Source organism: Phyllobates terribilis, unplaced genomic scaffold, assembly GCF_046119375.1.
Source record: "Phyllobates terribilis strain yellow unplaced genomic scaffold, ASM4611937v1 Scaffold_7__3_contigs__length_470593459, whole genome shotgun sequence".
NCBI lineage: Eukaryota > Metazoa > Chordata > Amphibia > Anura > Dendrobatidae > Phyllobates > Phyllobates terribilis.
Genome location: NW_027362767.1, coordinates 330,150,587 through 330,163,653, shown reverse-complemented (window position 1 = coordinate 330,163,653; position 13,067 = coordinate 330,150,587). Strand labels below are relative to the sequence as shown.

At 44.3% G+C, this 13,067-nt stretch overlaps 1 protein-coding gene across 3 annotated transcripts in view; it reads left to right on the top strand.

Annotated features, from left to right (window-relative positions):
* Positions 1-13,067, top strand: part of MTM1 (myotubularin 1) — a 119,625-nt gene that overhangs the window by 83,001 nt on the left and 23,557 nt on the right. For all 3 annotated transcript variants that reach the window (XM_073641217.1, XM_073641216.1, XM_073641218.1), the window contains one exon: positions 5,206-5,289. In XM_073641217.1, coding sequence (XP_073497318.1) covers positions 5,206-5,289 — 84 coding nt within the window. The remainder of the gene's footprint in view (positions 1-5,205; positions 5,290-13,067) is intronic.

Genomic DNA, 13,067 nt, shown 5'->3' with positions numbered 1-13,067 from the left:
ATCTGTAGAATGTTTTTTTTAATGTTGTTAGGTTGTTAGAACGTTGAAAAATTGCTTCTACATTTTTTTTTTGTTTTTGTTTTTTTTCTTCAAGGAATTTTTTACAGACCTTTTCAGTTTTAAAGTGACTTTGAGGGACAAATATATTGGAAAAATTCCAAAAGTGATATAATTTATAAAAACTGCACCCTTCAACATATCCAAAACTGCTGCCAGGTAGTTTATTAACCCTTCAGGTGCTTTTTAGAAATTAATACAAAGTGACATAACAAGAATGAAAAATATTATTATTACCACCTTAATGTTGCAGATGGGGTTAAAGAGACCCCCCCCTTTCCCCCGCCCACACGCTGTTAACCATCTAGATGCCGTACTCACTATTGCATCTAGGGTTAGACGGCCATGGTCGGTGCCAACATGGATTGTGGCGGGTGTCTGCTATAGTGTACTGCTGCATTTTCACGCATCGGGGGTTGCTATTCTCTTATCTCAGGCCAGTAAAAAGCTGTATTGGTGGTCGCTAAAGGGTTAAATTGTCCACTATTTAGACAAGCCCTTCTCAATTAATATATTCCATGTAAAATAAAAAATGCCTGTACTCCCCACCGGCACCTTTTCAGCAATGTTGGCGCTGGGGCTCGCGTGACAATATCACTTGACCCCTGCAGCCAGTCAGTGACCGCTAATTGTCCGCTTCACGCTCACTTCCTTCAGATGTAACGGACATCTAGCGACAGTCATAACCCTTTTAAACAATAGCATGAACAAAATTTTCATTAACCCCCAAGTACGTCCTATGCAGGACCCATTGTTTGGTGGGGGATCAGGATCTGAGCCTGCATCGTACCCGGCAGATGGTGGTTGTGCTAAACAGATAGCGTATCCCTCTAGCAGCAGTGAGTGAAGCTGAGCTCAGACTGCTGCTGTTAACCACTTAAATGCTATCAATCTCTGAAAACTGCATTTAAGATGCATGATCTGGGGGGCACACCTTTCCATGATGGTGCTCTTGTGAAGACACGCCATTGGCCAGGCTAGTAGATAGATTTTTTTTTTTACTATATATGGCAATACTGTGGTGTAAGCGATCAGGTGATCGCAACTTCAAGTCCCCTAAGGGAACTTTTAAATATTAAAGTTTGGTGCACATGTGAGGGAAATGGCTTTCAGGCAGGGGTATGTGTGATTCACAAGAAGTGCCGTAAATGTATAATATATGCAGGTGCCACCTCTCCTATCACTGCAGAGTGGCACCAATTGGGACATTTGTGGGATCTACTCCTATTAGACACTTATGGCATATTCTGTGTTATGTCTTTTAACCCTTTTTCATAAATAGGGAGGCTGAAAATGCCTAAATTTACCTTCTAGGCCCATTTGCAGATTAATGTAATGTGATGGCTGTGATTTCGCTGTTGCCTGTGGACAGTAATATGTTTAAAGAGAAGCTGTCATTAGAAGTGGACCTCTTGTTTATATCAGCTTGTGTTAAATGAATTTTCTATATATTTTTGTCAAATTTTTTATTTTTCAAACCTTAATCTGCATTCAAAATTTTAAATAAAAATCGAACTATTTTCACACCGAAAACTCACATGTACATTAGCAGCAATGGTCAGATTTTGACCCTATCTTTTGTATTGAAGCATCTAATGAGCGTGTGCAAATGTCATTGTGAAGGGAGAGGGAGCAGGGGAGCTGTGACATCGCCTCTTGTGACTGGTGGATCCTATGTTATCAGAGGTGTATAATGACACCTGTCACTGTAATCCTGCCTCTAATAACAGCTTCCTGGAATTCTTCAAGAAAAGACAGGAAAAATGGGTCTAATTTTGCCCGACTGGCTAATGTGAAAACTGTAAGATTAATTGTTTTGTTTTCTTAATAAAGATCATGATACTGGGGGGGGGAATGCATATTTAAGAAGAAGAGGAGGAAAAAAAAAAGGTACTTTTCTCATGATGGCTTCCATTTAACCCTGTTTATGCCTTGTATCGTGCCCTTTATTAACTCATTGCCCTGTGCAGAGTCCACATATTTGTAGCTGAGCCGTCATTTAAATGTGTTAAGTGATGGCGCAGTAAGAAATTGTTAGGCACTGGGACATAAAGGAGATGTTTCTTTGTGCAGAAATTGCCGTGTTGAGGAAAGATACTGATCACAGCAAATCTGTCATTCCCAGCCCAGCAGTAGACACATTGTTTGGATGGTTTCTGTACACATTATCCCTCCCTTATTCTTCTCTTATAAACGCTTTGATTACAAGACTCCTTTTTTTTTTCCCACCATGTCTAACGAGCGTTGTGGAGTCTGCCATATAGTCTTGTGAAAATGACATATACTTATAAAATGACCTTGTGTTGTCTATTGTTGGATGGGTGTTACAGGTTTTAGTCTTGAGTCGTCTGCATCTAGAAGACGACCACATGGTGTACACCCACTGTGGGACCCCCAAACCTGTGTTCTAGGTGCTGTATGCCAATACTGGCCAGTAGGGGCTGCCACATTTAGGGGGATTAATGCCCCCATACGCATTAGACTAATGTCGGCTGACCCGCCGATATCCACCTGTTCGGCCGTTGGTCTAATGTGTATGGAGGCGCCGGTGGACTGATGGTTGGGAGAGACATCAATTGTGCATGTCCGATTTTTGACTGCCAATCACATTGTTTTCATGGAGATAAGACTGCAGCTTTCTCATAAAGAATACTGGAGCGCTCTGTTGCGCGAGCCCTCCTGTGTGTGGGAGAGTCGGCTGAACGACACTAAACTAATGTGTATGGCCGGCCTTGGGGTCCGTTTATACAGAGCGACCGGCTGCACGATACAACCACAGATCTGTAAACGTTTGCCAATCAAAGGTCATTTATATGCATATTTACAGCGCAAGACCAAAGCAAATCATGCACATAGGCTGCCATAATTCTCGGTGGTACCAGTCCTGTTTACACAGAATGGTGCCAAGAACTATGATTTATTTATTTATTTTTTTGTATGCTGCATAAAAGATCATTTCACCTGATTAACGAGTGTTTTGCTCGTTCACTGGGAGATCAACCTCTTGTTTACACAGCAAGATAATCTTTGTTTTTAACAGCACTTGTTCACGATTATCTTGCGGTCTAAATGCTCCTTTTGTCTTTTGCCAAGCTGCTTGCCAATTTACTCTGCTGCTCTTGCTGAGAGAAGTAATTTTTGGTAGGCAGAAATTCCCTTGTACACAACTGCAGAGGTGGGGTATTTGAGGTTTCTCGCCCCCCACATAAGTATCTACTGTTTTTACCACTTATGGATACAGTACTCGTCACCATTATTGGCACCCCTTCATTTTTTCATAGACTGTATAATATCTTCAGAAATAAATGGAAAAGTTATATCCTCAGGATTTTCTAATTAGTGGTCCAAAGTAATACAACAATAAAACATTGTTTTTCAACTTCCATGTTGCAATTTCAAAGAAGAAACAGAATAAACAGCATGTGCAGCAATAAAGGCACCTCTAATTAATACTTGGTTGCTCACCGACAGCCTCCAAACGTTTCTTGGAGCCATCTCTAAGCTTCTTGCACTTCTCAGCTGGAATTTTCTCCCATTCTTCCTTTGCAGTTTCTTCAAGCTCTTGAATGTTTGCAGGATTCTTTTTCCCAATGGCAGATTTCAGCTCACCCCAAAGATTTTCAATGCGATTGAGGTTAGGACTCATTGCTGGCCATTTTAAAACAGTCCATTTTTTTTTCTTTTTCAACCATTCCTGGATGTGTGCTTTGAGTCATTGTCTTGCTGGAGGGCCCATAATGTTCAATTCAAACCAAGTTTTCTTACACTGGGTAGGGCATTTTGCTCTAAAATCTCTTGATAATTCTCTGATTTCATGATTCCTGTGATACAGTCAAGGCCTCTAGTTCCAGACGCAGTAAAGCAACCCCACAGCATTATGGATCCTCCACCATGCTTAACTGTTAAGGTCTTCTTTTTGTTTCATTTGTTCACTGAACGTTTTCCCAGAAGGATTGTGGTTTGTCAAGGTACTCTTTGGCAAAGATCAGCCGTTCCTTTTTATGTCTTTTCTTCAGCAATGATTTCTTCCTTAGCCTTCGCCCATAAAGCTTTGCTTGGTTTAGTGTGCGGCGTATAGTACTTGTTGAAACCAAGACCCCAAATTGTTCCAGGTTGGCCGTCAGGTCTTTGGATGTTTGACGTGGTGTTTTTTCAACCATTCGCTCCAACCTTGGAAGACATTTCTTGTAAATTTTCCTCTTTCCCCCACATCCATGGAGGTTCTTGATGGTTCCATGCTTGGAAAACTTCTTAACGTTGCGCACCATTGAAACTGGGATACCAAGGTCTTTGGAGATGGCCTTATACCATTTGGAAGTCTTGTGTTTGCTAATAACAGTTCTGATGACTTCAGATAGCTCCTTTGTCTTCACCATTGTGACAAAGGAACATGGCTTACCATGTGGCTTTTTAAAACACTGAAGTCACCATTCATTGGCTAATTCAAGTCATATGGGCACCGACAATCACAGGCGAATCTCTTTTGTAATTTACCACAGGTGAGTCAAAATGTCCCAGCAAGCTTTAGGTTTTTCTATTTTTCCCTCCCATTGTTTTTTGTTTTAAATTGTTCATCATTTGCTCTTCTGTATATAACATGAGTTTTCTATACAAAAAACTGTTTCACTTGATTCATTTTTTTCAGGAGATATTCCACATTATGTACTTAAACTTCATGGGTGCCAATAACTATGAGCAAGGACTGTATATTACAACTTCATCTGACCTTCTCATTTAGATTTCAATTAACATCTTTAATGATCAATAATATGCATTGTTTCTGCAGAATATCGTATGTGTGGAATCTAAATAAACTGTATGTTAAAGTTTAATTATAAAAATGCACAGTAAAAAAAACTAAAACATTTTTCATAAGTTTACTTTTGTAGAAGTGTTTGAACAAAAAAGAAAGACTTGCTTGGTATCGCCGTAATCTTCAGAACCTGTGAACACATTCTCTAAACTGCATGGAGAATAACATATAACATATCTATTCCTATTAAATCAGCCCAAAATAGTAGGATTAAAAAATGACTCGTCCCACAGTAAAAGAGGTAAAAAAAAAAAGCATTGCTAGCTTGGTAAATTGCTAGAAAGCGAATTGTATAATGTCTCCTAATGCTGTTTTGTTTTTTTGTTTTATTTCAGCAATTGTTTGCATTTGTAAGTGAAGAAAGGTTTCCTACGAACGGCTGGGATTTGTATGACCCTGTAAAAGAGTTTTACAGGCAGGTAAGGGAAATGCTCCTTCTCATATGACTATGGCCTGCAATGATTCTGTTCACCCCAGAACATTATACATTTCTATTGCTATTATCCTGTCTTGTGTAAAATATAGCGTATTGAATATATAATGATGGACGTGCAGCATTTTCAATATTCTACAATTTTATATAGCCCTTCCGAGATGGATTCTCAAAGTAAGTACACCAGACTGATCAGGTCTGAGCTCTATATAATACCGCATGGAGTATATATTGTGAAATCTGGTTACAGATCTGACAGAGTATTCATTACTAGAGATGAGCGGTGTTCGACTAGAACTGTTCGCCAATCTCAAATTCGAGCTGTTTTGGGCGGTGTTCGAGTTGTTCGACGAACCCGACCGATTTGCAAAAAATTCGGCTGTTCGAGGTTATGTTCGATAACTGTTCGTGCACCAAAAGCGTGTCCTGCATGTCTGGCGCTATTTAGAGCACCAATCATGCAGGGATTGTCTGCCACTCACTGTAATGCCACAGCCATGGTGGTTGTGGCATTAGAGTGATTGCCCAAATCGATGGGAACAGTGCCAACAGTGAAACATGAAAAGCCGGCAATTCAGCAGCGGCATAAACCGGTACCCGACAATTTAGAACCGAAAGAATAGAGCTTCACACATAGATTAGATAGATAGAAACATGTCAGTCACATATATAAGAAGTACAGTGACAGTGTTGCTTACTGTACTTGTCATTTAGTGTAAAGGATTTATCAAAAAATATAATAGTGTTTTCATGCACCGTCTCTTTAAAAAAGCCGGCCGGCAATTCAGCATCTGTACCCGACAATTTATAACAGACAGAATAGAGAATCACACATAGATTAGATAGATAGAAACATGTCAGTCACATATATATGAAGTACTGTGACAGTGTTGGTTACTGTACTTGTCATTTACTGCAAAGGATTTATTAAAAAAAAATAATAGTGTTTTCATGCACCGTCTCTTTAAAAAAGCCGGCCGGCAATTCAGCATCTGTACCCGACAATTTATAACAGAAAGAATAGAGAATCACACATAGATTAGATAGATAGAAACATGTCAGTCACATATATAATAAGTACAGTGACAGTGTTGGTTACTGTACTTGTCATTTAGTATTAAAATAAAGGATTTATTATTAAAAAAAATTGGCGTGGGGTTCCCCGTAATTTTAGTCTCTAGCGGAGGTTAAGCAGACAGCTGGGGCAGATGTTTGAAGCCTGGGAAGGGGGTAATACCCACGGAGCTTCCCAGGCTACTAATATCAGCCCCCAGCTGAATACCTAGCCTTTACTAGCTATTAAAATGGAGGACCCCCCCAAAAAAAAAATGACGTGGGGTCCCCCCTAATTTAATAGCTAGCAAAGGCTAGGCAGACAGCTGGGGGCTGATATTAATAGCCCAGGAAGGGAGCCATGAATATTGGCCCCCTCCCAGGCTAGAAACACCAGCCGTCAGCCGCCCCAGAAATGGCGCATCCATAGGATGCGCCAATTCTGGCACTTAGCCTCGCTCTTCCACGCTGCCCTGGTGCGGTGGCAGGGGGTAATAGGGTTGGGGTTGATGTCAGCTTATAATGCCAGCTGACATCAAGCCCAGGTTAGTAATGGAGAGGCGTCTATAAGACACCCCCATTACTAACCCCATAGTCAAAGTTAAAAGAAAACACAAACACCCAGAATAAAGTCCTTTAATTGAAATAAAGACACATTCCTTTATTGTTCTAAATTAAACCATACTTACCGTCACGCCCATTCCAGCTGAAGCCAACGATCTCCTGCAATAAAAGAAAAATAATAAAGCAACCTCATCCTTACCTTTCCATGGTTCCCACGACAGCTTCAGCTCTGCTACATCGAGATAACAGGCTGGACCGCAGCAGAACGCTGCCATCCAGCCTGTCATCCCGCAGACACTGAGAAGCGCAGGCATGCTTGCGCTCTGCAGTGTCTGGCTGTGACGGCATAAAGATGAGACGAGTTCATGTCCAATGAACTCGGCGCACCTCATGCACGTCACTGACAGCGTGGGAGAATTCTCCTGCATTCAGCACTTCAGCGTGAGAATTCTCCCAGGCTGTCAGTGACGTGCATGAGGTCCGCGGAGTTCATTGGACATAAATGAGCTAACCTCATGCACGTCACTGCCAGCGTGGGAGAATTCTCCTGCATTCAGCACTTCAGCGTGAGAATTCTCCCAGGCTGTCAGTGACGTTCATGAGGTCCGCGGAGTTCATTGGACATAAATGAGCTAACCTCATGCACGTCACTGACAGCGTGGGAGAATTCTCACGCTGTAGCGCTGATTGCAGGAGAATTTTCCCACGCTGTCAGTGATGTGCATGAGGTGAGCTGAGATCATTGGACTTGAATGAGCTCACCTCATGCACGTCACTGACAGCGTGGGAAAATTCTCCTGCACTCAGCGCTTCAGCGTGAGAATTTTCCCACGCTGTCAGTGACGTGCATGAGGTGAGCTCATTCATGTCCAATGAACTCAGCTGACCTCATGTACGTCACTGACAGCGTGGGAGAATTTTCACGCTGAAGTGCTGAGTGCAGGAGAATTCTCCCACGCTGTCAGTGACGTGCATGAGGTGCGCCGAGTTCATTGGACATGAGCTTGTCTCATCTTTATGCCGTCACAGCGAGACACTGAGGAGCGCAAACATGCCTGCGCTTCTGAGCGTCCGCGGGATGACAGGCTGGATGGCAGCGTTCTGCTGCGGTCCAGCCTGTCCTCTCGATGTAGCAGAGCTGAAGCTGTCGTGGGATCCATGGAAAGGTAAGGATGAGGTTGCTTAATTATTTTACTTTTATTGCAGAAGACATTGGCTTCAGCTGGAATGGGCGTGACGGTAAGTATGGTTTAATTTAGAACAATAAAGAATTGTGTGTTTATTTCAATTAAAGGACTTTATTCTGGGTGTTGTGTTTTTTTAAATACTTTACTAGAAATTCATGGTGGTCATGTCTAATATTGGCGTGACCCCATGAATTTCGGGCTTAGGGCCAGCTGATAATGCCAAGCTGGCCTTAACCCCTTTATTACCCAGTGAGCCACCGCACCAGGGCCCTGGATGAGTTGGGTACAGCGCCAGAAGATGGCGCTTCTATGAACGCGCCATTTTCTGGGGCGGCTGCGGACTGCAATTTGCAGCGGGTGGGGCCCAGAAAGCTTGGGCCTCCCTGCTCTGCGGATTCCAGCTCCCAGCTGCCTAGTTGTACCTGGCTGGGCACAAAAATAGGGCGAAGCCCCACGCATTTTTTTTTACAATTATTTCATGAAATAATGAAAAAAAAATTGATGTGGGGCTTCGCCCTATATTTGTGTCCAGTCAGGTACAGCAGGCAGGAACGGGCTGCTCCCAACCACCAGCTGCCTATTTGTACCTAGCCGGACACAACAATATAGGGAAGCCCTTTTTTTCTTAATTATTCCATGAATTTCATGAATTTAAAAAAAAAATACGTGGAGCTTCGCCCTATTTTTGTGTCCAGCCAGGTACAACTAGGCAGCTGGGGGCTGGAATCCGCAGCGCAGGGAGGCCCAAGCTTTCTGGGCCCCACCCGCTGCAAATTGCAGTCCGCAGCCGCCCCGGAAAATGGCGCGTTCATAGAAGCGCCATCTTCTGGCGCTGTACCCAACTCATCCAGGGCCCTGGTGCGGTGGCTCACTGGGTAATAAAGGGGTTAAGGCCAGCTTGGCATTATCAGCTGGCCCTAAGCCCGAAATTCATGGGGTCACGCCAATATTAGACATGACCACCATGAATTTCTAGTAAAGTATTTAAAAAAACACAACACCCAGAATAAAGTCCTTTAATTGAAATAAACACACAATTCTTTATTGTTCTAAATTAAACCATACTTACCGCCACGCCCATTCCAGCTGAAGCCAATGATCTCCTGCAATAAAAGAAAAATAATAAAGCAACATCATCCTTACCTTTCCATGGCTCCCACGACAGCTCCAGCTCTGCTTCATCGAGATGACAGGCTGGACCGCAGCAGAACGCTGCCATCCAGCCTGTCATCCCGCAGACACTGAGAAGCACAGGCTTGCTTGCGCTACTCAGTGTCTGGCTGTGACGGCATCCAGATGAGCCGAGGTCATGTCCAATGAACTCGGCTCACCTCATGCACGTCACTGACAGCGTGGGAAAATTCTCACGCTGAAGCGCTGAGTGCAGGAGAATTTTCCCACGCTGTCAGTGACGTACATGAGGTGAGCCGAGTTCATTGTCGGCTCATCTGGATGCCGTCACAGTCAGACACTGAGGAGCGCAAGCATGCCTGCGCTTCTCAGTGTCTGCGGGATGACAGGCTGGATGGCAGCGTTCTGCTGCGGTCCAGCCTGTCATCTCGATGTAGCAGAGCTGAAGCTGTCCTGGGAACCATGGAAAGGTAAGGATGAGGTTGCTTTATTATTTTTCTTTTATTGCAGGAGATCGTTGGCTTCAGCTGGAATGGGCGTGATGGTAAGTATGGTTTAATTTAGAACAATAAAGAATTGTGTCTTTATTTCAATTAAAGGACTTTATTCTTGGTGTTTGTGTTTTTTTTTTTAACTTTGACTATGGGGTTAGTAATGGGGGTGTCTTATAGACGCCTCTCCATTACTAACCTGGGCTTGATGTCAGCTGGCATTATAAGCTGACATCAACTCCAACCCTATTACCCCCTGCCACCGCACCAGGGCAGCGTGGAAGAGCGAGGCTAAGTGCCAGAATTGGCGCATCCTATGGATGCGCCATTTCTGGGGCGGCTGACGGCTGGTGTTTCTAGCCTGGGAGGGGGCCAATATTCATGGCTCCCTTCCTGGGCTATTAATATCAGCCCCCAGCTGTCTGCCTAGCCTTTGCTAGCTATTAAATTAGGGGGGACCCCACGTCATTTTTTTGGGGGGGGTCCTCCATTTTAATAGCTAGTAAAGGCTAGGTATTCAGCTGGGGGCTGATATTAGTAGCCTGGGAAGCTCCGTGGGTATTACCCCCTTCCCAGGCTTCAAACATCTGCCCCAGCTGTCTGCTTAACCTCCGCTAGAGACTAAAATTACGGGGAACCCCACGCCAATTTTTTTTAATAATAAATCCTTTATTTTAATACTAAATGAAAAGTACAGTAACCAACACTGTCACTGTACTTATTATATATGTGACTGACATGTTTCTATCTATCTAATCTATGTGTGAAGCTCTATTCTGTCTGTTATAAATTGTCGGGTACAGATGCTGAATTGCCGGCCGGCTTTTTTAAAGAGACGGTGCATGAAAACACTATTATATTTTTTAATAAATCCTTTACACTAAATGACAAGTACAGTAACCAACACTGTCACTGTACTTCATATATATGTGACTGACATGTTTCTATCTATCTAATCTATGTGTGATTCTCTATTCCTTCTATTCTAAATTGTCGGGTACAGATGCTGAATTGCCGGCCGGCTTTTTTAAAGAGACGGTGCATGAAAACACTATTATTTTTTTTAATAAATCCTTTGCAGTAAATGACAAGTACAGTAAGCAACACTGTCACAGTACTTCATATATATGTGACTGACATGTTTCTATCTAATCTATGTGTGAAGCTCTATTCTGTCTGTTATAAATTGTCGGGTACCGCTGCTGAATTGCCGGCCGGCTTTTTTAAAGAGACGGTGCACGAAAACACTATTATATTTTTTAATAAATCCTTTACACTAAATGACAAGTACAGTAAGCAACACTGTCACTGTACTTCATATATATGTGACTGACATGTTTCTATCTATCTAATCTATGTGTGATGCTCTATTCCTTCATGTCTAAATTGTCGGGTACCGGTGTATGCCGCTGCTGAATTGCCGGCCGGCTTTTTTAAAGAAAGCGTCTTCTGAGCAGTTTGTCAGCTTTTGGACACCTTTGAAGGTGTTTTCTATGTGTTCCTATGTGTTTTTGTTTGCCTGCCATTGGTTTTAACGGTGTTCGGTGTTCTAAGGTGTTCGACGAACAGTTCAACGAACAGTTTCTCGAACATCCCGGTGTTCGACGAACCGAACCGAACCCGAACACTACGGGGGTGGCTCAACACTATTCATTACCCTTGTTTAATTTAGATTTATACCATACATGCATTAAGAGGAAAGGACAAGGAAGTAATGTTGTACCTTATTCAACTTGTAACAATTCTAAAGAGCCGTGAAGTTTTCCAGGCGAAAAATAATAGCTACATCCTTTTCCCGGACGGACGCCACACATTACCTGATTCTTTGTTAATGAGGCCCTGTGCAGCATGCTCTTCTAGGCTGGACTGTGCCGGCTGGTGCAGTGTGAAGTCCATGTACAGCAATACAGGGTCCAGTGGTCAGGGCCGGGACATAGTATTTTGGTGCCCTAGGGAAATGAAGCCAACAGAGCATTCTCCGCATGTTTATTGGCTGTGCACATATAATATTTTTTTTTAACTTCCTGTCTGATGACTATTCGTTTGAGAGCACCCAGTGCATGCTGGGATACTCAAACAGAGCCTCATAAGAGCAAGGGGGGAACGGTGGTCACTGTCACAGCCTCTGTCCCCTGACTGAAACAAAGCGTCATAAGAGCAGGGGTTAGAGGCTGCGGTCACTGTCACAGCCTCTGTCCCCTGACTGAAACAAAGCGTCACGAGCAGGGGCAGAGGCTGCGGTCACTGTCACAGCCTCTGTCCCCTGCCTGAAACGGAGTGTCATCAGTGCCACTCATTGTGATGTGCACAATGACGGCATCCGCTCTGTTGTCTGCTCAGATCTGCAGTAACCAGTGTTACAATACCCGGCAGAGACGTCACCTGCGGAGGCAGCGCTGATCTCCTGCACTCCAGGTATTGTAACAACCTTTTAAGCGCTATTCATCATTTGCAGGTTTTTTGCCACTTCTTCTCTTTATTTTTTCTCCTTCCCCCCCATGACTGCACCACGGAGAGAGGGGATCCGCCCTTCAAGTACAGGAAACCTACAGATAAAAAGGCGGTACCTCCCGCATCAGTTGGTTTCCTGTCCTTGACGGGATCCTACAGTTCCAGAGGAGGCATACCTGTGGGGTGCCAGAAGATGGACGTCGTGTGATGCCAGTCCGGGGGTTCCCTGCCTCGGCTGCTGCGGTGCCCTGATGTGCCACTGCTGGGGTCAGTGGGCGTTTAGGGTGTGCGGAGCCTGTCGGGGCCCGCCGAGGTACTGTGCTGGACCCCCCTTGTTGGTGGGAGCGCAGCGCGGCCCAGCGGCGTTCTTTTGAACTTCCGGGTCTGCCGCGCATGCGCGACCGGGCCGGGTGCCTCAGGATGACACGGCGCCGCAATGCATGACTGGGTAGCCAGTCTGCGCAGGCGTCCTCCCACAGGTGCGGGCTAGGAGGGGGCGCCGGGGTCACCATAGGCACTATGGGAGGGACTTCTAGTGCCTTAAAAGACAGCGGAGGACGCCAGAAGCTGCTTCTTAAAGCTCTGGTACGCTGTCAGTAGAAAGCCAGAAGAAACGGGGCACCAGGGCCATAACAGCGAAGCTGGCGCTCCGGCAGATCGTCGCAGCGCAGCAAAGACTCCACCTCAACATCTTTCCAGAGGACTTCGTCTACAAAGATGGCTCCACCTCCTGAACCGGTACCCGCTCTTCCGTCTGGTTGGTAAGTGATCTTCGTAAAAGTCTACTTTGTAACTAGGGGCTCTCTCTCTCTCTCTCTCTCTCTCTCTCTCTCTCTCTCTCTCTCTCTCTCTCTCTCTCTCTCTCTCTCTCTCTCTCTCTCTCTCTC